This window comes from Canis lupus, chromosome 10, assembly GCF_011100685.1.
Source record: "Canis lupus familiaris isolate Mischka breed German Shepherd chromosome 10, alternate assembly UU_Cfam_GSD_1.0, whole genome shotgun sequence".
Lineage (NCBI taxonomy): Eukaryota > Metazoa > Chordata > Mammalia > Carnivora > Canidae > Canis > Canis lupus.
The window spans coordinates 68,913,651-68,940,152 of NC_049231.1; the positions used below are offsets into that span (position 1 = coordinate 68,913,651).

Consider the following 26,502-nt stretch of genomic DNA (forward strand, 5'->3'; position numbering starts at 1 on the left):
TCTTAAGGAGGCCGCCCTGGCCCAGGCCTCAGCCCCTGGTCCCTGTCTCTCCCCGCCAGCCGGGGGACCGCAGTGGGGCCGCGGCTTGTAGCTCCATCGGCACCATCTCCCTGGAGCCCCAGGCTGCTCGCGGCCCCACCTGGGTCCCCCGGGCTTCTGTCTCCCGTGGACTGTCCCTCCCCGCCCGCCCTGGGTGCACCTGCCTTCCCAGAGGCTCCACGGCCCCCGCGGTGCAGACGCTGAGGCCCCGCCGCCCCTCCACCCGCGCCCTCTCTCCCACCGCGTGTCCCGTCCCCCAGGGGAGAGCTTTGGGGCGCCTCGCGAGCAAAGCCTCCAACCTGAGAACTTGGTCCTCCGGGTGCTGCGTCTCCTGTGGCCACTTGCCAAGCAGTCGTCCCGCCTCACTCGTGTCCCGTGTCCCCGGCTCTCGGCGCCAGGGCCGGACTCGACGACCTCGGCACAGAGGCGGGCGCCGTCAAGCCTTCTTTGAGCCCTTCGGCATGTGGCGAGCACCTGCCCCTCCGTGGTGCTGCCCACAGGGCCCGTGGCCCAGCCGCCCTCGGGACTTCACCTTGGTGCCCGGGTCGTGGCCCGGCCGGTGCGCCCCCGTCTCTGGAGCGCGGCTCCCGGGTCCCTCCGTGGCCCTTCCTCGCCCGCTCGCTTGCAGCTCAGGTGTCGGCCCTCGAAGGGCTCTCGGGTGACCGCGGGGACAGGCCCTCTGCCCTGCCGGGCTGTGTTCCAGTGTCTTACGGGACTCTCTCCACGACACTTTTTATACCTGAAACGGTGTTTCCTCGTTCACGTGCCTGTGGCTCCAACCGCCGAGGCCGTCGGCTTCTCGAAGGCAGGGCTCCGTCTGCTTTGCTCCCTTTCGCTCACGGCCGCGGGGACAGTGCCCGACACACGGCTGGGGACAGTGGCCAGGGACTGGCCTGCGATCGCTGGCTCCCTCCCATCCCGACGAGGGGAGGAAAGTTAAGACGAGACGGATGCGGGGCTTTGGGCCGCCCTCGGGGGTGCTGAGCGGCGGAGGGCGCGGCCGCAGGAAGGCAAGGCCCCTCTCGCTCCCTTATGGGGCCGGTCAGGGAGGGTGCCCGAGGGGTGACCCGCCCTCCCACCGCCACCCTGGTCGGAGTGGCCTGGGCACTGAACGTCACCTGCCTGACCCAGAGAGGCGGTGCTGGCTCCCTCGCGGAGGAGGACGCGGGGCGTTTGGTTCCCGAAGCCAAATGGGAAAGCGTGCCCGCCCCTCCTGGAGGGATGTCGGGGCTCCGGCAGCCTGTGACCAGGCTTCTTGGGGACCCAGACCGAGTGTGGCTGTGAACCCCTTCAGCTCAGACTCGGGGGCCGGGAGCCAGGCTCAGCAGCTGCCCCGCCTGCCCGGGGGCTCCTTACCGGGCGGCGCCAGGCAGCCTTACCCAGGAAGCCACGCATCCAAGGTCTCGGTCTGCGTCACAGTCGGAGAGCTCAGTGCGCGGCTGAGCCGGGGAGCGAGGGCGGGCAGGGGACCCGAGGACAGAGGGGACGCCAAGCACTTCTGTGGCTCCTGCAGAGGGACCACAGCATCTGTCGGGTGGTCTTCCTTCTCGTCGCCTCTCCCCAGGCACCCCGGCTCCACCCTCCCTGCTCTGCCCGTGGCCAGGACCCCTCCTCAGGGCCAGCTGTGTGGCCACGGGACCCGTGCAGGTGCACACAGCCCCTCGCAGAAGAGCCCTGAGGGTGCTTTGACCCTCTACTCTTGCCATCTTGAGAGTCAATAATTTTTTTTTAAAAAGATTGATTTATTTATTTGAGGCAAGGGGAAGGGGCGGAGGGAGAGGGAGGGAGCGGATCCCAAAGCAGACCCCCTGCTGAGCGTGGAGCCCGACGCGGGGCTTGACCTCATGACCCTGAGATCACGACCTGAGCCAAAATCAAGAGTCGGGCGCGAAACCGATGGAGCTGCCCAGGAGCCCTGGAAAAGTCAATAATTTTTGAACGAGAGACCACCCGTTTTCATGTCACACTGGGCCCTGAAAATTATGCAGTTGACTCTGGAAACTGGGCCACCTCTGAGCCCACCGCTGAGCTCAGAGCCTCTTGCTCCTGCAGGTAGTGCCCAGGGCCTACCCCTCTGTCTCCTGCCTGCGCCGTGGATCTGCCCACTTGCCTTCTCTCCCTTTCAGGCCCCGACCACGCGGCAGGCCTCCTAAGTACTGTCCAGCCTCTTGGTTTTCCCCATGTTGCCCTCGTTGGCTAGGAGCTCTGTGGCGCCTGCGCGCGTCCGTGGTTCCATCGATCAGTGGCGTCGGCCCGGACCTCCGGGGAGCCCGAGCGGGGGGCGTCCGGGTCTGCAGCGCCCCTCCACCTCCGCTGAACCGCTGGTCCGCACACGTGGCCGCTTTTGGAATTGCCTGCGGAGCTCTTAAAATATTCTTGTCGCCTGGGTTCCCCTCCCGAGGTACCGATTTAAGGGGCCGAAGCATGGTCCGGGTATTTGGGCTTTTTTTAAAAATATTTTTTAATCTATTTATTCATGAGAGACACACAGAGAGAGAGAGAGGCAGAGACACAGGCAGAGGGAGGAGCAGGCTCCCTGCGGGGAGCCCGATGCAGGACTCGAACCCAGGACCCCAGGGTCACGCCCTGAGCCCAAGGCAGGCTCTAACCCGCTGAGCCCCCTGGGCGTCCCTATCTGGATATTTATTACAAGCTCCTCAGTGACGCGGGGCCGCCTGCTGCGGGGCCGGTCCCACCACTACCAGGACCTGCATTTGCAGCGCCGCTGCGCCTCGGACATCGCGGGCCGCCCGTCTTCCTGTGGTTTTCGCCTGTTCTCGGTGGCTCTGCCATCCCCAGGGGTGAGAAGCTCGTCGTGGGCCGGAGCCCCGCGAGGGTGTGGGGCGCTCACGGCCACCTGGGTGGGTCGGGTGTTGGCCTAACCGCAGCCACTCTTCCCCCTCCCAGCTCAGGCCCACCCGCTGCACCGCCAGGGACTCCGGACAGACACCGGGGGGCTGGGGAAGCCAGGGGACCCCCCGATACGTGGCAGGGACCCAGCGTTACGGGGGCCGGGGGAGTGTGCACAGCCGAGTAGATGGGGCCAAGGCGTCATGGAGGCGCCTGCCGCGGTCTAGGGATGGTCTAGGGACAGTAGGGGGCTTCGGGTTGCCCAGTCAGCACGGGGGTAGCCCGGACATCTCCCTTTCTGCTTCGCAGGACCTCAGGCCGCTTGTGACTGTACATCTAGTGCCCGACTAACATCTTTATCAGGCCGTCGTCGGGGTCCTTCCCCTCGTGCCCTGGGTCGGCCTCAGTAAGCGCACGACCTTCCCAGAGTTGTAAGAACGAGTGTGTCCACGCAGGTTCCCAAGGCACCTGCAGATCCCCTAGAGCGACAAGATCCAGCAGCGACAAGCACCTCAGCCGGGGCGCCGTGGTGACGGGGTGTGGGGCGACGGGCGAGTGACCCTGCTCCCCTGCCTTGCCCCTCCCGCCCAAATGGAGTCGCTGGGTGTTACGTGGAGAGAGCGGCTGAGTGGGAACCCCTCGACGGACCCCCAGGCCGCAGTTGTGTCCTGCGCCAGGCTCCCTGGCCTGGGCGACGGGAGGGCGAACGACGGGGGAAAATCCCTAGGACGGCCCGTGGCTGCAGAGCCCCAGGTCTGGGGGTCAGGCCCCCCTCAGGGCCGCCTCCCATCTGCTGACAGTGGCACCGGAGCCGTCGGTGGGCCGGGGACCCTGGAGGCCTTGCATCGGCTTCAAAATAACTGGGCCTCGGGGAGCAAGAGGGGGACCTCGCTCGTTGTGCTGCTCAGGGTGACTGGCCTTCCTCCCGCGTAGCAGGACCGCCTGTGCGTCCCGACAGCTCTCGGGCCTAACGAGGGGCACCCCGAAATATGCGGGTCTTGTCGCGGCTCGTGCAGTCAGCTCCGCAAACTGTGCAGCATCTGTTCTGGGGCAGTTTAAACATTGCAAACTGTTCTTCGAGACAGAACGGAAAAAAAACAGAGAAAAAGAAAGAAAAAAAAGAAAATTTAGGAATTCCATTTGGAGGGACCTGCCATTTCCGCTTCCCGGTGACCTGGGGCCCCCAGTCATTGATTTCGCTGCGGGCTTCTGGAGGCTAGGTGGCACTATTCTCACTTCCCGGATTGGATTCCCAGCTCCGCGCTCTCCGTGGGTGGCACAGGCGTGGCCTTTGTCCCCCTGCCCTTGGGACAGAGCTGACAGGAACCGGGTGAACAGCCGACCCAGGCTGTGTCTGTCTGGTTTTCTCTCAGGCTGAGGCTCGCAGCGGGACGGGCAATCAGGACTGAGCCCTGGAAAGCTACAGGACACTAGGACGAGAGCCCCTGAGCTTATTCGGGGCTCAAAACTCACTGAATCTACCTTCATTCCTACTCATCCTGAGCCTGAGTGATATTTTTTTTTCTGAAATTTCCTTTTGTTTCAAAATAAGATTATCCTTTAAAAAAAGTTATATGTACACACCACACGCACGCTTGCTCTACACGGGCGTGTGTGCGTCTGTATTTCCATGGGGACTGCCCTGCTGGGCCAGACAATTCTTGGCTGCGGGGCTGTTCTGCGCGGGGTGATTAGCAGCAGCCCTGACCAGGATCCACCTGACGGTACTGGTGTCCCTCCCTGTGTGACAACCCCGGATATCTCTAGACGTCACCAAATATCCACCGGGGGTAAGACTGTCCCCACTCGAGATAGATTGATCTGTCATCTATCTGTCTATCCATCTATCTATCATCTATCATCTATTTATCATCTATCAACCCAATCATCTATCAATCTATCATCTATCTATCCATCTGTCTGCCTATCTGTCTATCTAATTATCTATCATCTATTGTCTATTTATCATCTATCGACCCAATCATCTATCGATCTATCATCTATCTGTCTATCCATCTGTCTATCTATCCATCCATCTATCCATCTGTCTATTTGTCTATCTATCATCTATCAATCCAATCATCTATCGATCTATCATCTGTCTATCCATCTATCCATCTATCTATCCATCCATCTATCCATCTGTCTGCCTATCTGTCTAATTATCTATCATCTATCTATTGTCTATTTATCATGTATCGACCCAATCATCTATCGATCTATCATCTATCTGTCTATCCATCTGTCTATCCATCCATCCATCCATCCATCCATCCATCCATCCATTTGTCTATCTATCTATCTATCTATCTATCTATCTATCTATCTATCATCTATTTATCATCTATCAACCCAATCATCTATCGATCTATCATCTATCTGTCCATCTATCTATCCATCTGTCTACCTATATATCTATTTGTCCATCTATCTATCATCTATCATCTATCATCTATCAATCCAATCATCTATCGATCTATTATCTATCTATCTATCTATCTATCTATCTATCTATCATCTATCTATCATCTATCTTAAACCAGTTTGATTCAGAATCTATTTCTTATAGCCAAAAAAACTGTTAAAACTAAGACAGTGAGGAAACATGGAAGAAATTCTGTGACTGCCCAAATATGAACACAGCAAATTAGGACCGAGTATGAGGTCTCCTGAACAGCGCCCGGGAGTCTACCTACTGCTTTCCACAAGAGAGCTTCTTTTTTTTTTTTTTATTTTTATTTATTTATGATAGTCACAGAGAGAGAGAGAGAGAGAGGCAGAGACACAGGCAGAGGGAGAAGCAGGCTCCATGCACCGAGAGCCCGACGTGGGATTCGATCCCGGGTCTCCAGGATCGCGCCCTGGGCCAAAGGCAGGTGCCAAACCACTGTGCCACCCAGGGATCCCACAAGAGAGCCTCTTTGCAGGGTCTCTAACCCCACCAACCCGCCTGCCGTTGGGCCCTCCCTTACACTAAAACCTCAGCACCTTGAGAATTAGGAGATTATGTGGACAGAAGGAAACACCCCTGGCTACATTTCCTTGTTTGTTTGGGACGCCAAAATGGATCATCTGGATGAGGGTCACGTTCAAACTTTCTTGACCGGAGGGTGGGCTTGCATGTCATGACCTTCCCTGGCTCCCATAGAAGAGACCAGCCAAATGAAGGGCATGACCGCCAACCCTAGGGTCCTGATCCCTAAGATCCCTAAAGATCTGGAGAGCTTTAACTTGACGTGTTAATCTTCCCCACGCTCCCGTGTTTTCTGAGGCCACTCACCTCACCCGAGCCACTGTGGCTGACTGGTGGAAATACCTGTTTTTTCCATTCAGAACTCGCATCAGCTGCAGGAACTCTGAAGGTCACAAGGAGGTGAGAATGCCGAATGGTTCTGTGTGACAGGCATGCAGCAAAGTCGAGCAGATGGAAAGGATGATTTTGAAACTGACATGTCATAAAGTTTATTCATTTTGGCCTGCAATTGTATGAGTTTTGGCAAATGCCTGGAGTCCCGTGACAACCACCGTAATCAGGGCACAAAGGAGTTCCGTCATCGCAAAGAAGGTCCCCCTGTGTCTCTTCTTCACCAACCCTCGGCCTGCGCAACCACTCATCTGTTCTCCGCCCCTATAGTTTTGCTTTTTCCAAAATGTCTCGTAAATAAAATCGTCAAGTCCGTAGCTGATGGATTCCGATTTCTTTTACTCAGCAGGATGCGCTCGAGATCCACTCATGTTACTGCACGATTGACTCAACGGTTTCGTTCTCGTTGCTGAACAGTACTCCACTGCACGGTGCGGCCACTTGTCGGTTGAGAGACATTAGGGTTGCTTCTAATTTTTGGACATTTAAGTATGTGCCTGTGGGTTTGGGCATGAACATTAAGATCTCCTACGTCTCGCGGAAACTTCAAGAAGTGGGACTGCTGAGTTATGATACGTATGTATGATGTCAAACATAGGATAAATGTATGTTGAACTTTGCAGGAAACTGCCAAATTGTTTTTCAAAGTAGCCGAACCGTTTTGTGGAATCCCATCGGCCGTGAGCGAAGATTCTAGTTGCTTCTCATCCTTACTTGTCCTTGATACTGTTAGTTTGTTCTAAATTTTATTTTAGTTACCCTAATATGTCTGTAGTGGCCTCTCACTGTGGTTTTACTGCGTGTTTACCTAATGACTAACGATGTCGAGCATCTTTTTCACTTGGTGAACTGTCTGCCCAAATATTTTCCCCTCTTCAAAACTTGGTTTGTTTGTTTTCTTGTTGTTGAATTTTGAGAGTTCTTTACATCTTCTGGATACAACTCCTTTGTCAGATATGCGATTTGCAAATGTTTCATCCCAATCTGTGGCTCGCTTTTCGTTCTATTAGTGCCTTTCACAGAGAAAAAGGCCTTTTTGTTTTGTTTTGTTTTGTTTTTAGAAAAAGGTTTTAATTTTGATGAAGTCCAGTGTCAAATTTTTCTTCTATAGACTGTATTTTCGATGTCAAGGGTTGTTTCTGACAATCTCAATCCAGGATATTCTGTGGACACCAAATATGCTTCATAAATGCTATGGGCTCTTTGGGTTTCTCATTCAGCTCCTGCCTGCAAAGGTCTGCAAACATTTTCTTTCATTTTGCTTCCCCAGCACCGCCCACGTGAACACACCCACACACTTAAGCATTACAAACACAGATTTCCTGTGTCACTCGGAACCATCAGCCCACCCTTTCCAGGCTTCCTCCCAAAGATCACAAAAGTCACATTTTCCAAAGCAAATTTTTTTTTTTTTTTTTTTTTTTAAATCACGCAGGGGAGAGTGCTGGAAGATTGGAATGGCCCGTGCTGTTTTTAGGGCCGAACCGTCTAGAATGTCACTCTGGATCCTCTTTCTCAAAATTACACAAGTAGAAATGATATTCTGGAAACTCATGTCCCACTCCCCCACCACCCAAACTACGTCCACCCCTGGTGTCACAAAGTCATGCTATAGGTCAATGGACTGTAATGTCTCATTGAGTAGCTCACTATGCTTATCGATTTGTTTTTTTTTTTTTTTTTGAAACATCTCCCCATCTCCCATCTCCCCATATATTCAAAGGAACATATGTTTTCAGGGGCTGCTCTTAGGTCTGGGTACAGTTCCATCCCACTTCGCTCCGATGTGAAGCCATGTCATGTCTCAGTCGATCCAATAAGGGAATGCCAGGAAAGAGGGGTGGGAGGAGGGTGGCGTTAAAGCACAGAAGAGGAAACATATGATTCATTCCTGAGCACGTGAAGTAAGTCCTTTCTTCCATTTTTAAAAAAAAATCTGCATTAAAATCTTAACCATTTCTTTTCTAAATGTGCCACGTGCCAGTGTATTATAAGACATGTCAGTTGTTTTAGGTCCAAGCATCTACCTTGAGTTTAGTGAAGTTACTGCCTTAGAACAAACCCGACCCAAACGTTACAAGTAACTTTTCCAGACCTTCTGGAAAAGGTCTTTTCTGCTAGAGGCTGCGCCAGGCCAGAGGGACTCCGGATTGGGAGCAAATCCCACATGTCATGGTGTCAAGTCACCGAGTCCCCCGTTCGTGGTTCCCCTTCTTTCACTTCCTGTTTGTCTATTTGCATTTCCTGCTTCTTCATCTTCTGCACCCAGAACCTCACAGCGTCGTTTGTCCTTCAGTGACCATGGGCTGAAAGCAAACACATGGATGAAGGAAAAAGAAAGCGTGTGATGTTCTTGGGGTTCTCCTAGCGGGTACCAGGAGACTTGGTGTAGAGGCGGCGAGAGCCGTCAAAGGCCACCGCAAAGGGACACATCAGGGCAAAGGCCTGTGTCTCGCCCCCGAGAAAGCTTGGGTGGCACAGGTGCACCACGGTTGCCCGCAGATGCAGACCAAACAAATCCTAACATTTTTGTGAGGACCTCGGGCGACGAAAGGGAAACACGCCCCCCACCCCCGCCCAAGCATCTTGTTTTCAGACAGCTGATAAAGTGTGACAGCTTTGAAGAGGAAACAGAACTGCAGGATGTCAGTAGCAGAGTCACAGGGGAAATTCTGCACTCTGCAAGGCCTCACTCAAGGACTGTGAAGCACGGGCTGAGATGGCTCGAAACGCCGGGGAAGGACATCGTCCTGCAGCAAAGCAAGAGCGCGAGAATTTCTCACAAGTCAGCAGCTCTACGCGAGACATGGGCATTGACGTTTGATTGTGTTTCCTGAATTGTAGAATGATCTCTTCTGACAAAGCCCGAAATATCTTTTTTTTTTTTTTTTTTTAACCAACATTGCAAAATGTCACGACGGTGGACATTTTCATCCAGTGGGCAGTCCCTCAGTTAGACGACACCGTGGACGTGCAGAGAGTGCTCTGCTGCATTGTTACCTGTTCCTGTGACGTGCCTCACCTGCGCGTCGTCGTTTTTCCCTCCACAGCCCAGACCGCCAACACCTGACCTGACCCCCCAGAATGTAGGAGCCTTCCCTCCACCCTTCGGCAGTCGACTTCTCGGGGACACAGAGTGTGCCTTCAATCCCCCGCCTGTATACACGGTCTTTACCCCCCAAGACATAGTCTTCTGTTGGCGACCGTTGACTTTGCAAATAATCAATATCGAACGTGATCAAGTGTAGGTTCACAATCCTTGGAAAACATGCGGCTTCTTAGTTCTCCAACTGACTGGCGTACTAAACAGTGACAAAACTATTAGGATAGGTTTTCCAATGCTGAAGTATTCTTACGTTCCTGGGGTGTTCTAGACACTTGGGGTACGTGCTTGACAAAACAGGCAACTCTCTACCTTTGTGGAGTTTGTGGCCTATTTAAAATGATTTCTATAAAAGGAGTTAGGAATTATTCCTTATTTTTCTATGCAGAGACTGTTGTGCTTTTCCGTACTTCCGTGTGGGTTTTGTGTGTGTGTGTTTTGGGGGGGAACTAAATATGCCTAGTTCTTGAGCTTTCCTTTTACAACTTTGCTAAGAAGCTTTTATGGTACAATGCCATAACATTTTTTCATTGTAAGTGTATAGTTCAGTGATTTTCGGTAAATTTATAGTGATGTGCAGCAATCACCATAAATAAGCCCGTTTTAAGACACCCTCATCACCCCAGAAAGTTCCCTCCTGCCCCTTGCAGCCTTCCCCTGCCCTCACCGCAGCCCCAGACAAGCAGGATCTGTGCTGTCTCTACAGCCTTGCCGCTCGGGGCCTCTCACGTAGGGGATCGGAAGGTGCCGGGTCCGGCGTTCAGTTTCTTCCACCGCGGGCTGTCCCCGAGGCTCACCGTGTCGTGGGATGCGCGAGGACCTCTCCCCTTCCTTGCTACGTCTGGGTAGCGTTGCCTGGACGGGCTGCTTCGTGTTGATTGCGCTTATCCAGCCCCCGCTGGTGGCCTCTGGGTTGTTTCCAGTCTGACCACTAAGAAAAGTGCTGCTGGGAACGTTTGCATCCATGAAAGTTTGTGCTTTCGCTCCTCATGAGTTCATTCCTAGAAGTGGAAATTGCTGGGCACTATGAGAAGCTTAAGCGTAACTTTTTAAGAAGCATCCAGGAGGGACCTTTGGGGAGCTCAGCGGTTGAGCGTCTGCCTTGGGCTCAGGCCGTGACCCCAGGGTCCTGGGATCGAGTCCTGCATCAGGCTCTCCGCAGGGAGCCTCCTTCTCCCTCTGCCTCTGTTGCTGCCTCTCTCTCTGGGTCTTTCATGAATAAATAAATAAAATCTTAAAAAAAAAAAAAAGAAGAAGCATCCAGAGTAAGGAGAGTAACTTTCCTTCTGAAAGGTTTCCCTTTTTTCTCCTTCTGGTAGCCCCAGAGTAGTTGGAAAAGTGTCCCCTACTCTCGCTGGTACAGTGACCACCCCGTTTAAGAGCCGGCAGGACAGGGCCACCACTTTTTCTCTGGCCAGACTTTCAGCGTGTGGGGTAAGCTGGAAATGACACCCCTTGCCAGGTTTCTATTCTCTGAGCATTTCAGAGGGCTCCTGGGGTCCCCGTTGTCCCCCATCTCCAGCGCTGCTCTCCCCTCTCCGGAGGGGACCTTCCTGGGACCTTCCCCCCAGGCAGGTGGCCCTTCCTGCACTCACACTGCACTGCAGGTGGGTCAGCCCTGCCCTCCCACATCTTACAGAAACCCTCCTCCCACCCCAGAAGCAGGCAGGTATAGCATCTTTCTTTTACTTTCATTTCACATTTTCCCATCTTCTTACAAAAGGAACTTTTTGTCATTTCAATGGCAGTTTGCAAATGAGTCTGTTGCGCCAGGAGGTTGGGCCCCCGCACCCCGAGGCGCTCCTTCCTCCCTGGGCTCCCTCAGAGCATCCTCTTGTGCTCCCTCTGGCATCCCCACTGCCTTTCCTGTCTCCCCAAGGATGGCCCCTGCTTAGCCCCAAAGCACGCGGTCCTTCGGGTTCTGTGGTTTCCCTGATGCTGCACTCTTGCCCTTCCTCCCGGAGCACTTTCTCTTTGATTCTTTCCCAAATAATGAATCCCTCCTTCCTGCTGCCCTTCTCTCTGACCCTCAACCCGGTGAACGTTGAACGGGGGTTGGGGGGGTAGAAGAATTTGGGGGTCGAGGAGGACCTTAGCAAGCAGCCAGTTAAACTTCCTCATTCTGTATATGGAGCAACTGGCTCTGCAGAAGCTCTTCCTGTTAATGATAATAAAGCATGTCTAGACCTACTTTATATTTCCAAAAAGATCATTTATATATTGTAGCCTGCTGGCAAATTCTCCCACGAGGCAGGACAGGGTGAGGTGCCCGAGATGACATAACTGGCCCCCGAAATGCTCTATTTCAAAACTTTTGGAGTTTCCTTTCCCTTTGGTTTAGATTGTGTAAATTTAAATTCTTTCTAACGCTGGGACAGATCGTCCTTACTGATTTCTGTTTCTCGATTCGCTTACTTTAGTCTTAAAATCTTCACTGTGGGAGACTCAGCCTGAAGGTCATAGAAGAGAAAGGTAACATGGAGCTATTACAAATAATTTTTTTTAAAACTGAAAAATGACAACAAAGAGAAGACATAACAAATACCCATACACCTACCTCTCGGGGAAAATAACTTTTAACCCTACATCAGTCTGGTGTGAATCTTGCTATCATGTTTTTTCTGTGTTATAGGACATTTGTATTTATGATTTTCCTGTGCTACACTGTGTGTATGTGGGTGTGCGTGTGTATTTTTTTTTTGACAAAATGGAGTCACCTTGTATGTACTATTTTGGAATAAGTAATTTTTAATTTTAATGTCCATTCAACATTTTCCCATGTCATTATAAACCAATAACATCATCTTCAAGTCTATATAATATTTTATTTTATGGGCATCCCATACTTCAATCAACTGATTCCATGTTGTTGGACATTTAGTAGTTTACGTTTTTAAAACAATAGTACTGCAGTGAATATCCTTATAAATAAACTTAACACACTAACCTTATTATCTCCTTAACTAAAACACTAGAAGTTTTTGTTGGTAGAAAGAGCACGGATGGGTTTGCAGTTTTTGATATATGAGGTCTGGTTTAGAGTTGGAGATATACGCCGAGGATGATGGCTCCCTAATATTTGGGAGCTAAGATATTACTCCAGAAGAAGTCGACCACACAGCCTGTTGCCTTGTCAACCCTTGAGTAATAGTTGCAGTGGCTTCTGTCTTTGCACCTCCCACTCTGTATTATCAGTGGGACTTCTCAGGGGCTCTTCTGCAGCCTAACAGTGGAATTCTCAAACACTCTACCCAGGGGCATGCAAAACCATCTGTGTTTAATTAAAACAGCCTAGAATATGTCTTTTGCCAAGTCTATTTTTCTTAATCCGTTAAATAAATGCATTGCTTGGAGGCCCATGTTCTTTTTTTTTTTTTTAAGATTTTATTTATTCATGAGAGACACAGAGAAAGAGAGAGGCAGAGACACAGGCAGAGGGAGAAGCAGGCTCCACGCAGGGAGCCCGACGTGGGACTCGATCCTGGGACCCTGGGGTCACGCCCTGAGCTGAAGGCAGTTTCTCAACCACTGAGCCCCCCAGGCGGACGTCCTGAGGCCCATGTTCGTGATATAGAACTGAATTGACAAATTTAGACCCGTGGCACCTAAAATAAGATTACAGCACAAATTAAGCGGCTGAAAGACGTGTTGTGGATTAATCAGAAAAAAATTTAGAGTTGGAAATGGATTCAAGGTGGTTTATTGTCATCCTTTGATTTTATAAATGAGGAAATGAAGGCTGAGAAAGGCCTAGAGAATTATACCGTTGGTTTGTGTCTGGGCTGGAACTTGAACCCAGGTCTCGTGGTGCCATCCCAGAGACACCTTCCCCTGCACTGTGCCGCCTGCCTCTCTCCCGGGGCTGGGGGAGCGAAGGTCAAGCGGGCCACCCACCGCGCTGCAGTGAAAGTCTGTGGGCTACCACTTTGTCTCACGTCTGGCATTGCAAACCCCCATCCAGTCACTCCATTTCCCCCCATTGAGCTGTACCAGGCCTCCGACGCCCCAGACGTCACCCCTAGGAGGAAGGGATTGTCATACGAGATGGAGCCTCTTTGCCTTCCTTGCCACGGCTGTCAAGGTGCAGCCGTCCCTTCCTCCTCTCCCTCCGTGGGGAAGGGTGTGTGTGTGCACGTATACGCGTGTACAAACGCACACACGCCATCGCCGCCGCGAACAGTTTGGGTAAAAGTTGACTTTCACAGGAAATACTATCCATAACTGGGAGCATCAGGAGTCCCTCAGCAATTCCCCTTCATTAACTGATAAAGTGACAGCGCAGGGGAACGCAGGGGCAGGATCCGTCCGGGAAGAATGTGTCCGTGTGTGGTGTAACGTCTGCGTAGTGTCACTCTGCTGGGCTCGGAGGAATAACTAACAGGTCTGCAAATGCAGGCCTGGGAAAATGAGCAAGTTGGAGTTCAGGGCAATCGTGGATGTGTGGGAAAAAAAAAAAAAAGAAACCTCATAGAATGTATTTTTAAAAATTTAATAGAATCTGGAAAAAGATTTTTTTATTTCATACGCTTTTCAAACACCGATCTAGAAGGTAAGTGTAATGAACCTCCGTGTGTATCCATCCTGAAATTAAACAGTTATTGGAATTTTGGCCCATTTAGCCATCCCTTTCTATTTCTTCTTTTCTTTCCTTTGCTGAGACATTTTAGAGCAAACCCCGGATGCTATGTGATTTTATTCCTCATCCTTATGTTCGCACCTTTAAGAGTAGGAACATCTTGCACTTGACGGGATGGGCACTGGGTGTTATTCTGTATGTTGGCAAATTGAACACCAATAAAAAATTTATTATTAAAAAAAAAAAGAGTAGGAACATCTTGTTTCCTGACCACGCTGACTGATCACAGCTGGCAAACTCATTAATAATTTATCGGCATCATCTCCCCTCTCCCCTGTAGCCTAATTACCTCTATTTTTTTTAACTACCTCTATTTTTAATGGAATCTTTTTATTAGGTTGCAGAATAAGAGAAACATGTCATGGCTCGTATGCCAGGCCCAACCCGCCGCGAGGACTGTTCGTCGTCCACACTCTTAGTAGGATCGTAAGGTCAAAAAATCACTATTCCTGAAGAGCAGGGGAAGGCTGCGGGAACAGGATGGGTGACCTTCGACCTGGCCACGGCGGCCAGTCCTGAGCATGGCCTTGGCTGGGGCGCTGCTGGGAAACACTGGGATCCTAGACCTCATCCGGGCTTGTAGAATATGAATCCGTCAGGCATTGGAACGTGCTATTTATGTATGAATGCCAGTGACTCAGCAGAACCTCTTCACTAGAAAAAAAAAAAAAAGACCAACAGTGACCATGGAAGGGTCACTGCCCCTTGCAAGGCCCTCCTGGCCCTAGCACGGCCACGTGAGCAGCACGCAGGGCCTCCCGGGAGCTAAGGGGCCCCAGTGCCACCCCGCGCCAAGGCCTTCCTGTCGCTGATGTGCGAGGAGGCCGTTGGCTTCCACCCACACAGCCGCGCTGCCCCCCGAGGCCGTGTGCACCCCGACTGCCCACTGCGCTCCGCCTCGTGCTGAGCAAGAGGCAGCCCCGCAGCCTGGAGTAGGAAGTACTCACAATTCTGCAAGCTTCTCGTTATTACACGAGGCTTCCTGTTATGCAAAGATAGGAGGAGGGGAGGGGCCCTCGGGTGTTGCAACCGGTGGAGACACACACCCCCAGAAGGCAACCGGGCTCTAAATTCCTAAGAAACACAGAAGCTCCCAGATGTGGACGCCAGAGGGGCGGCCCTGGAAAGGCGCCCTGGCCTGACTCGGTTTGTAAGCACAGGAGGCCTTGGAGGCCCAGAAACAGGAAGCCAGCGGCTCGCTCCCTCCCTTGCCCGTCTCCGCCCCCGTCCCTCTCTCTCTCCCTCTCTGACACCCCCACCCCCTGCTTGTCTCACTCCCTCTCTCTCTCCCCTTTATATGGCTACTGAGACCACATTTTAAACCTCTTCCTGCGAAAGACAGTGACCTGGCCTAAGTGGCTTCCAAAACACAATTTGCTCTTCTAGGGTTGAAGTGCTGACTTGTCAAACGATGACGGGCATTTCTACAAGCTGCAGAACATGGGAAAATTAAACCTGCTCAGCTCCTGGGAATGGGGGCAGGCGTTGGGAGAACGGCTTTTAGATATTTTCTTTGAGTGAAGTGATGTAAATGGGTGGCATGACTGAGTGAGCGTCCGGGGAAGCCCGTGTGATTTGATTTCACAGGCACAGAGCCATCCCCCTGCCCCTCGGTCCCTATGGCTTGCTGTTTTCTGCCGGTGGCAAAGTTTTTCATACAAAAAATTAGAAATCATGTAGGATTAAAAGGAAAATCCGGGAGAGTAATCACAGGATGAAGTTTTCCTAAGGTTTAAGGGCCGGGTTTTGAGGTGAGAAGGTCCCCACGTTCCTGAATGCGGGTGCTTTGACGTGGAGGGCAGCTCGCCTTGGAGAGGGACAAGAGAGGAGCAGAGAAGGTGAGCCTGGAGGTTCCGACGGCCAAGACCCAGCCGTCTGCAGGAGCAGAGCTCCCAGTGTCGGGATCTGGGCAGGCGGCCTGCGGTGGGCGGGCGTGCAGGCTGGGGGGGACGCTGCGCACAGAGGGACGGGCCCTGCTGCCGTGCACGGCTCCCCCGCAGCCCCGTCCTCAGCCTGGGTGGGCCGCCAGCCGCCAGCCGCACGCCGTGCCCGGGTCAGCTCCCCCTGCCGCCCCACCGGGCTTTGGGCAGAACCCTTGGTGTCCTCTGATGGGCTGGGGCCGACGCCGGCCAGACGTGGCAGGACCACCGGCTATGCCCATTTTCTTGCCAGGGTGTCAGCACAGCCTTAGCGATGGGCACAAGGTTTCAGTTCCATCTTTTGTCATTGTCCTTCCGAGACCCGTTGAGGCTTGCAGAGCCTGTGGTGGGCGGGAAAACGTAGCACAAGATTGTTTATGCGTGATACTGAGGCAAAATGGATAGAGGTTGAAGCAGGCGTCACCCGTGATGGGTTTGGAGAAGAGGCTCTTTGGTCCCTTGCCCAAGGAAGGGTGGCACCATCTCCCCTTCACCTCCCGCGTGCTCCCTGACCCTGGCGATATTACACAGTGATTCCCAGTTTAGGGGCTTCTTGTTACCACTGGACTACACGCCGCTCCGTGGGGATGAAGCCTGGGTGTGTGTACGGGGCTTTGAGATCAGGTTTCCAGCAGGAAGACCGGGGCGTAGCCTTTCACCTCTGTGAGCTTCAGTTCCTTGTCTCTAAGACGGAGATGACCTTGTCTGTGAGACAGAGAGGGCGCGTCCCGTTAGCATGAAATGAACCTAGATTTAGAAGCATTTGCACTGTGGCTGGCACACGGAGAATATTCAATAAGTATATCCCCACTGATGTGCATCATTATTAGATCAGGGATTACCATCGTCTATCGGCCACCCTGCTTGAGCGGGCGCGTGTGAGGCCGTCTAGATGTCCCACGAAAGGGTAACCTGGCCAACATTTGTTGCATGTGTACAACACCCGGTAGTGACTTGCGTCTCATTCTAAAATGCTTATTTTATTCACTTAGCAGATATTTGTTGGGAAACTTCAACTGGCCAGATGCTCTTCTAGGCGGTGAATTTAGGTTCGTGAAGAAACAAGAGAGAACTCCCTGCCCCCCGGGACCCCGCGTTCTGATGGTTGAGCTTCCGTTCCATTTTCTTCATCTGCGCTACTCTTGACTCATTCTGATTTTACCAGAAAGAAAGCCTCGACTAGATGTTAATCTTCCCTCTGGCACTTCGTGATCCATGACCGATTATGAATCCCCCCTCCATCCCATTCGGTACGTGGGGAGTGTGATGGGGCTGAGGTCGTCAAGAGATAGGGCTGGGATTGGGACAGCCGTTGGAAACAGTGGATGGTGGGATGCATTTTTGTATGCCGGGGTGCTCAGTAAATATTTGAAACCCCACAAGACTCAAGTTCACTCATCTAAAGAGTTTCCTCTATTTTTTAAACCCCACCTATTACCCAGCACTCTGACCTGCACATAAGAAATGCCCAATTAACTTTTCTGATTGGTTGATAAAAGAGATAAGAGAGAGAAAGACTAGGTTTTTTTGGTTAAAAATTCACACTATGAATCTTTTATTTGAACATTATTCAACATTATTTTCTCTCCATTACTCTCTCTCTCTCTCTCTCTCTCTCAGGCACACATGCACACACACACCTCTCTCTCTCTTCTTCATTCCTCCCAGTTGACTTTTCTGAGCCGGACCCTATGAGGGTGCTCAGGATACTAAAATGAGTAAGACACGGTCCTTCGTGCTCTCAAGAACCTCTTTATGGCTCTAGCGACTTACCACCTGCAGACACGCAATAAGAGCACAAAGATGTTCGTCCCGGAGGCCACGGGGCCTTCAGCCCACCTTTGTAGTCAAGTACACTTCCTGAGAGAGAACACCGAGGTCAGAGACTCAAAAATGCCTTTAAAGCATGTCTTGCTTTTGAATGTCTTGCTTTACACCCTTAAGTGACCTCTTGCAGAACATGGGAGGCTGCAGGAGTGTGCACTGCACGGGGCCTTGGCAGAAAGGGAGAGTAGGGCTGAAACCCCTGGGGCTCCTGTCATCTCCGCTGTTATCCCGGTGTGTGGCTGCCTCTACCCATCCAGAGGCAGAGGAACCTATTTCTCCATTCAAAGGACCACGTGCTCCCAAGGACAGCTCCCGGCCCAGGGATGTGGAATGGGCCAGAACTGGCCCTGGGGCTCCGCTTGGCCCAGGATGACAGCCTTATCCCTCTGATTTTGCCTTTCTAGGCGGCAGCCCCTGCCTGCTCCAGCCCCAAACACTTGGTGATAATGGATTTTCTTGCTACACTTCCTTTCCCCCATGTTTAGACCTGCTGCAAGCTCTCTCTAAAGTGCCAAGGAGAACAGTTAATGTCTTCATCTCCTATCTCAGTTTATCTCCATAGCCTCAAGTCAAAAATGCTTCCCCCTGTGCTGCTGTCCCGTGCGCCCAGGTTTTTCTTTGGTTTCTGCACATCTGTTGTGTTACTTTTCAGATCTGAGGCTTTCACGTCACTCCAATACCCTGGCTTTCCCTTGCACCTTTTGCTTTGATTTCTATCTTTCTTTCTTTCTTTTTAAAAAGATTTTATTTACTTACTCATGAGAGACACAGGCAGAGGGAGAAGTAGGCTCCCTGTGGGGAGCCTGATATGGGACTTGATCCCAGGACCCGGGGATCATGACCTGAACCAAAGGCACATGCTCAACCCCGGAGCCACCCAAGCATCCCTCTGATCTCTTTCTTAATTCCCAAGCCCCACTTGTCAACACCAGAGCTCTCGTGAGGTCTACAGCTCTTGGTCCAGCTTGACCTCTAACGGGGTCCAGGACTGGATTCCCCTGCCTGTTCAAACCCACTTTGTCCTCTGACCTCCTCTCTGGCCCTTACAAACAAGTGTCCCAGATCCATGAGCTATTTGGGGACGGAGTTGTGTCTAGTTGATCTTATATCCCGTCCCCTGACACGGGTCCTGTACACACTGTGCGCTCAGCCAAGGTAGAGCAAATGGACAGATGGAGAAGGCAACCGTACCCGAGGTGGCCCGGGGCTCACAAAGGTCTTTGCCTCCCTCTCCTCCCTGTCGGGTGGTTCCCCTCACAACTGCCTCTCCTGTTCCATCCTTCTCCACTCCACATCCCAACTAGGCCTCTGGATTGGCACCTGGAATGTTGCACAATGTCCAGCCAATCTTCTCTTTTTCCTTTTCTCCCTCCCTCTCCCTCCTTTTCATCCCTTCTCTCTCTCATCTCTCCCGTCTTTTCTCTCATCAAACATAAAATTGAGTCCATTTTAGTAATAATAGCCTTCACTTGGGCCTGCCCAGATATCATTATTCATTTGTATAGACAAGCTGCCTGCAAAGCACATATCATTATCACAACTTTAAGGAGGAGGAAGCCAACCCTCGGAGATAGACCATGACTCACCTACGGCTACATATGTAGAAGCCTGAGCCTTCTCTTTCAGGCTTCTGGGGCTATAAGGATGAGCAAGGCCAAAGGCTGAGCCCCTTTTTCTTCTTAGAACACATGTGGAGAGGGAAGACAGAGTAAGAGAAAGGACCAGGCAGGATGGGAAGTGCTTTGATGGACATGTCCCCCGTTAGAGGGAACAGAGCCCAGGGTGGGCTCTGGCTTCTGCAGTCCGGCTTCTCATGGGAGATATGGCTTGAAGTGAGCCTTGAAGGATAAGCAAGGGCTTTCCAAGAGGTCAAATTGGAGGTGGGTGGGGATGGGTGGGGAGAACATTCCAGCAGAGACAATAGCGTGCTGCCCTGAGGAAGCAGTAGGCCTGGGGAGAAGGGGCGGGAAGCACTGAAGGGAACCCCTGGGAGGGAGTTTAGCCTGCATCTGTTAGTGATGAAGGTGCCCGAGGATCATGGAGGCTTTAGGCAAGAGAGTAACCTGATCAGATTTGTGTTTTAGAAGGACCACGCCGTAGACAATGTCACCCACGGACCGGAGGTGACACTGGTAGGAGAAGAGATGCATCAGAGAACTACTGTGGGAATCCAGGGGGAGGATAGAAGGGCCTACAAAAGCAGGGAGGTGGGTGTGTGGAGAGGACGGCTGAGTCTGAGAGAGCGTTGTTGATTGTGGTGACTGTGGAGGGGGGCGGCTTTCTGCTTTGGTGGGTTGGCTGGGAAGACATGGCTCACAGCTCATCATGGAGACCAGTGGAGGTGAAGTGGGTTTGGGCGTGCTTGTGGGTGTAAGGCGAAGGGAACGGTGAGGTGGGCAGGGGAAGGTGGTACTTTCACTAACTGTATGGTGACCTAGAGATTCCATCGAAGTATTTATAGACAGTTGGATGGATGGGTTTGTAGCTTAGAAGAGGGTTTCTGCAGGTGAAGCATATAATTTCTACTCCTTTCCTTTTTTTTTTTAAGATTTTATTTATTTATTCATGAGAGACACAAAGAGAAAGGCAGAGACACAGGCAGATGGAGAAGCAGGCTCCCTGCGGGAAGCCAGATGTGGGACTCGATCCCAAGACCCTTGGGATCACTACTTGAGCTGAAGGCAGATGCTCAATCGCTGAGCCACCCAGGGGCCCCTCTACTCCTTTTCAAATCCATTTAAACATGGTTCCCAGACTAACGCACTGCTCGTATCAACATATTGAGAAAATACCCAGCTTTGGGTGAACTATCAGCATCTCACCCACATATGTGGAGCCATCTAGAATAGAATCTAAACTGAAGCAGAGTTGAGAGCAGATAAAAGAAATATCTCAAAAGTAGACCCTAGAAGATTTTGTGATGGATTATTTTGGGGGTTAGGGGTCAGAAGATGGGAAGATGAAGAAAGGAAGTGATAATGCTTCCCAAGCTAACTTCTCTATTGATACTTCTGTCTAGAATTTTCTGTTGCTCCAGCTTGGGGCAGAGAGTAGCTAACTTCTACTGCACAAACAGCATCCCCTGGGCATGTGGCACTTCTTCCATGTCTCTTCTTCTCTTTCTGGTGCCCTCCATACTGCAGACTAAAGCTCAGCACACACAGTACTATTATGGAACTCATCCGTATTTTCTCATGGGCCTCCCTTGCCAAGGTATGTGAACTGGCTCCATATCACTTCTCGGATCAAGGCTGTGTTTCTTACTCGGCCCCCCGAAGCCACTTCTTCTCAGGGACCTCTAGCTTGATTTTCTATTGGATGACATACTGCCCCACCATTTACCATCCATCTTTGTCTCATCTTAGTGATGATAAGACTCAGATTCCAGGAAGTGCTGACCAGTAGAAATTTCTGTGATGATGGAAATGTTCTCTATCTGCACTGTCCAGTACTGTGGCCATGAGCCACAAAGGGCTCCTGAGGACTTCAGATGCCATTGGTGTGACTGAGGGACTACATTTGATATATTTTAATGCGTCGATGTGGACATGGCCACTCACAGCAAGGGCTACTGCTTTGGACAGCACAAGTGCTAGGGCTTCTTCCTCTCTCTACGAAAGTAAGGGGGGGGGGTTTCTCACTGTACTGAGGCCCTCACTTCCCACTTCCCCAGAGTGTTCTATAAATGCTTAGCAACTGCCTTCTGACTTCCTGCCTTGCCTGGTCTGCCTGCAGCCCCCTCTCCAGCCCACAGCCTGGCTCAGATCTCCTTCCCACAGGGCTGGGAGCATGCACTCAAGTGTGCAGTGACTGGCTCACAAGTGAAGCTTATCACAGTTATTATTTTCATTATGAGAAACAGCTCCATTAATAGTAACAGATCTCTTTGTTTACTTTATGTGGGAACAAGTCACACCCACAAAGAAGAGAGACTGTTCAAAGGAACTAATAAGGGAACTTAGCCAAAAACAAGTCACACTCAAAGCCCACCAGGCTTCCTTCCCTGATTATTTGAATCGTCTCATGGTAGGCCTGACTGATGAGCAGAGATGAAGGCCAAGGTGGGAGATGCTTCTGATGTGGGACAGAAAGCTCCCCTGCTTAGTCACTGGCTCACTGGAGGCCCAGCTGTCACCTCCCCAGTGTTTGGGGCGGATTCTAGCAGCATGGAGGCTTGAACTGAGCTATCCATACACCAGCTTGACCCAGTGTGTATAGTCAGACCACCCACAGCGAGGATGAGAACAAATACTCAAGAAGCACTGGGCGGATGTATGCGTGAAAGGTATCATTTCTGGAATACAAAAGGTGGTTACTCGAGGCCTTGACCGTATGCAGGCAGAGCAAGTGGTTGCCTACCAGTCACAAGGGCATCCAAGTGCCTCGTGGCCAGGCCTGAGAACATAAGATCTTCATCCCTCCTCTTGCCTTTGTCAGGCCATTCCACAATGCACAGATGTTTCTAGAGGAGATTTTGTTTTTGTCATCGGTTTCGTCACAACAGAGCATAAAAATTTCACAGTTAACCACAGAATAACATCCCGGCAACCGAGTCCCATGCTGAGTTAATTCTCTTCAGTCTACAGTGTCCTTTTGGCTTCTGTTTTCCCCATCCGGCTTCTTCAGTGCTCTTGGAGACCTTTAGTTTCTCCCATCGTGGTTCTCACAATTTCTTTGGGTCTCTGGGGGGCTCGGGAGACCTGAGTCTTCATAACCGTAGTGTGGCATCTGCTTGTTTCTCTCCTTTTCTGGGCTGGAGTCATTTGGTGGCATCACCCCAGAAGCCAAGTGAAGGTTCCTCATTACGGCCCTGTTCAGAGGGTGGCCTTCCCTCCCAGGTCTGAGACCACGTTAGGTGAATGGTCACGCTGGCCTAGGCTATGCTGAAGCTATTGAGAGGAAAGAGAGCCCTTTTGAACTTGTCAGAATGCCCCAGTCCTCCAATTTCTCCAAAGATTGTGGGTGCAAACCATTCTTTTTCTTCTCTGTCTACTATCTGGCCTCTTTCTAGGACAGTTAGGAGCTTTCACAAGTTATGGTCTCTGACCTAGAGAGACACAGAGCTGTACACAGTTCTTCAAATTCCTTCCTCCTGTTGTATTCCTGCCAAGACCCTCCTATCATCCCTGCAGATCATGTACACAGCCTCAGAGTACGTGACTAGCCTCAGAGTGGCTGTTCTTTGAGCTATAGGTGGAAAATCATGAAGACAGTAGTTAGCTGAGGAGCAAGATCTAAGATAAAATTCTTAACCAGGGTGCCAGGACACATGATATAGAGCATACCCTCTGCAGGCACGCTGCTATGTTGTCATCGAAATGTCAAATTCCTTTTTACTATAACCGAGTTCATGCACTGTTATGATGACATCTACCCGACAGGAGGTTGAACTAGGTATTCCCGTCCCCCGGTCGACAACACAGTATGACCTCTCCAGTCCCCATGGGAGCTGAGGGGTGACTACAGGCTACAAGATTCATGACAGGAACATCAGCTCCTTGTGAGCATCGAAGGGAGCAGAGTCTTCGTCAGACAGCAAGATAGGACTTACGGGTAAAACACATAGATAGGGTGATCACTCTGAATGCAACTAGCCTGTGACGCCATGTAAAGTTCTGGTATTTGAAAGTATACCAGAAGCATAAATAAAGGTTGAAGACCATAGGCCTAGAAGAAGATAGAAAGAAAGGAATCAGAAGTGATGGGAAAAGCTGTCGCTTCAATGCATTAAAGATAAGAACAAAGGAAGAGAAGGAGCTTGACGATGGAGTGACATTTTGAAATGTAGAGGGAAATAGGAGGCGCTCCGAGATGGTCTCCGACCCTGTAGTGGGAAGCGACATCACCTGTTGATAAAATGAGCGAGTCACCTTCGCCTGCCTTGGACCTCTTGTATGTGCCCACGTTTCATACGTTTATATTCGCCAGCTTGTTTCATCTCCACAATAATTCCACCGAGGAGGGAGTGTTATCACCCTGGTTTAACAAGCGGTGAAATTGGTGCTCAGAGAAGCTGTGTGATGAATGTACCCAAGGGCCTGAGAACCAGGAAGGGAAGGACTGGTCTCCGAGCGGCCGGAGAAACCGGTCAAAGTGAAGTTGGCTGCATTCGGCTGTGTCATGAATGTTCTGGGAACCCACAAAAGCTGAAGACAGGGCCCGTAAGCCGGAGACTTCTCCCAGCAGGGAGAAGAGGGCAGGCACTCGGTGGTGGTGGTGGTGGTGGAGGGGCAACAGCGCAGGAGCGGGGTGCTGAGCTCCCACGCGGTGGAACTGTCTAGAAGGGCACCGCAGAACTGGCAGGTGGGCGCAGAGGGCTGTCCAGCGGGGCCCTGGCCTGCCCACCGGCTGCTGTGGGTGGAGGAAGGGAGACAGTTGTCCCAGCTGGGAGCTCCCCCGAGGTGGGGGGGACCTGTGGACCTGGCCGGGGACAGCAGGGCTCTCTAGTGCTCAACAGAAGCCAACTGGGAGGTGCAGTGCGTGGAGGGTCTGGGTTCAAATTCCCCTCCTGTGTTTTGGGGGCAGGGTCATCTGTTGGGGTCCTTGCGTGGCCAGTGCAGGGAAGGGCCCAGGGTGACCCCGACCTCAGTCCCAGGGGAAGGGGGGGCTGCGGGGAGGCTCTGGGAAGGGGGAGCAGGGGGCAGCGTTCTGCATGGCCGGACCCCCGGGACCCCTGGGACCCGTGCAGCTGCCCGCACCCCGGCCCTGCGTCTCTCTCTCTCGGATACTGACGCCCCCGCAGGAAAAAGGAAGCGCCTTTTGTCAGATGCTGCGGCCACTTCCTCCCCGGGAGGCTCCGCCGCCGGGTGCAGGATGCCGGGCGCCCCGGGCTGTCGCCGGCCGCCCCGTCCCCCCGCCGCCCGGGCCCCTGAGCCGCCTCAGCCCGCGTGTCCCCCGCAGCGCGCTCCAGGAGTGTGATGACCGGCGAGCAGATGGCCACCCTGCACCTGCCGGCCCCCAGCCCGCTGCAGAGGCCCGTCAAGATGGGCTGGCTGAAGAAGCAGCGCTCCATCGTGAAGAACTGGCAGCAGAGGTACTTCGTGCTGAGGGCGCAGCAGCTCTGCTACTACAAGGACGAGGAGGACGGGAAGCCCCAGGTAGGCCGGGCCGGGGCTCCTGGGGGGGGCACCTGCGGGCCTCCCCCCTCTTCCACCAGGGTTTAGACCTGCCAGCTGACCTCAGACAGAGCGGGGCATCCTCCAAGCCGGGGGTGAGCCCTGAGGGGCTCCCTGACGCCGAGGTCGGGGACCTGGCCTTGATGGTGACATGGTCTGGACCTGACATGTCCTAGACGGTGACGCGGCGTGTCAGGGCTCAGAGACAGCGGGCTTGCCCTCGGGCAAATGGATCTGCTTGTGGGCCCGGTGTTTACTGGGTGTTTCTTAGGTACCAGGCGTGGTTTGGGTACTTGAAATCGGCCAGCGAGGCAAACGGATAAAAGGCCCTGTGTGGGGAGCTCAGAAGATAAGGAGACAGGAGGACAAATACGGAGACTATGTGGTTTGTTAAGGACAGACAAAACAAAACAAAACAATAAAATGACCAGTTCCATGAGATTAAAAAAAAAAAAAAAAAAGGAATGGGTCAAGGGGAGATCAAGGAGGTGATAGCATCTCACCGAGGGTGGTCAGCATGACTTTGGAGGAGAGGTGGCCACCGGGTGGCAATCCGGGGAAGGAGCACCCCAGGCAGACGGGAGGGCCAGGGCCCAGCTCGACGGTGGCGCACGTCTGCTGGGCGTTCGCAGTGCCAGGGAGACAGAGCCAGGGACAGGGCCAGGGGCGGAGAGGGGCAGAGGGGACGGGCTCCGAGAGAGGACGGCGGGCCCGAGGGTCACTGTGCAGAGAGCAAAGATGAAGACCGCTGCGAGGACTCGAGGGGTCGTGCTGAGGGCCTTGTGGAGGCATTGCAAGGTTCCGAGCAGAAAGGGGACGTCGCTAGGCTTACGCTGTAAAAAGCTGGGCAAAAGGAGAGTCAGGGCCAGAGGAGAGAGGCATGAGGGTCATCTAGGGGAGAGGTTATGTTGCTTAGAATGGCCGCGAGGGCTGCGGGCTGGAGGAAAGTCGTCAGGTTCCTGGTATGCTCTGAAAGCACAGACAACAGGATTTCCAGAGGGAATGCATGAGGCCAGAGAGCACTTTGGCCCTAAATCTTGGGAAGAGTGAGTCCTCATGACCATCACGGTGCCTGAAAGTGAAAGAGGGTGCTATTAACAGGTACCCTATCCTGGAGCAACCAGGACGACGGGCCACCCCATCTAGAGCTCCTATTGGTGGAGGTGCAAGAGTGAGCTTGGCCAGAGGGAACTTATTAGGGAAGACAGAGTCTAGAACCTTCTGGATCCAGAGAAAAGGCCCCGAGAAGGGTGAGGATACTGAGGGTGGGTGGCAGGGTATGTAAAGAAACAGTACAGTCATTTTGGAAGAAGACAGTTATCTGTGAGAATCAGCTTGGGGCTCCGTGACACATGACCAGCACCTGGTTAACCAGCCCGCACCCCCCCAGCTTGAGGGCTGTGAGTGTCTGTCACTGCAAAGGCTGGAGAAGGACCAGCGACCCTACCACAGACGGGGTTCTTGCTCAGTGACCTGTGCATGGTAGCCAGACTTCCTTTTGCTTTATGAACAACCCAGACCCTATCAGAGCCCAGCAGCTATAGGCTGTGGTGGTGGTGGCTGGTGCACGAGTAGCCAACGCAGCACATCTTCCCGTCTGCAGGGTGAGGGAGGTGGCACTACCGCATTAGCCTTCCCAGGTCAGCCCG

At 52.4% G+C, this 26,502-nt stretch overlaps 1 protein-coding gene across 4 annotated transcripts in view; it reads left to right on the forward strand.

Moving 5' to 3' along the window:
- Positions 1 to 26,502, forward strand: part of ARHGAP25 (Rho GTPase activating protein 25) — a 92,236-nt gene that overhangs the window by 17,675 nt on the left and 48,059 nt on the right. For 3 of the 4 annotated variants that reach the window (XM_038551483.1, XM_038551487.1, XM_038551485.1), the window contains one exon: positions 24,639 to 24,835. In XM_038551483.1, coding sequence (XP_038407411.1) covers positions 24,639 to 24,835 — 197 coding nt within the window. Of the gene's footprint in view, positions 1 to 23,936; positions 24,042 to 24,638; positions 24,836 to 26,502 lie in introns of those variants that run through there. The other variant, XM_038551486.1, reaches the window with a different exon arrangement.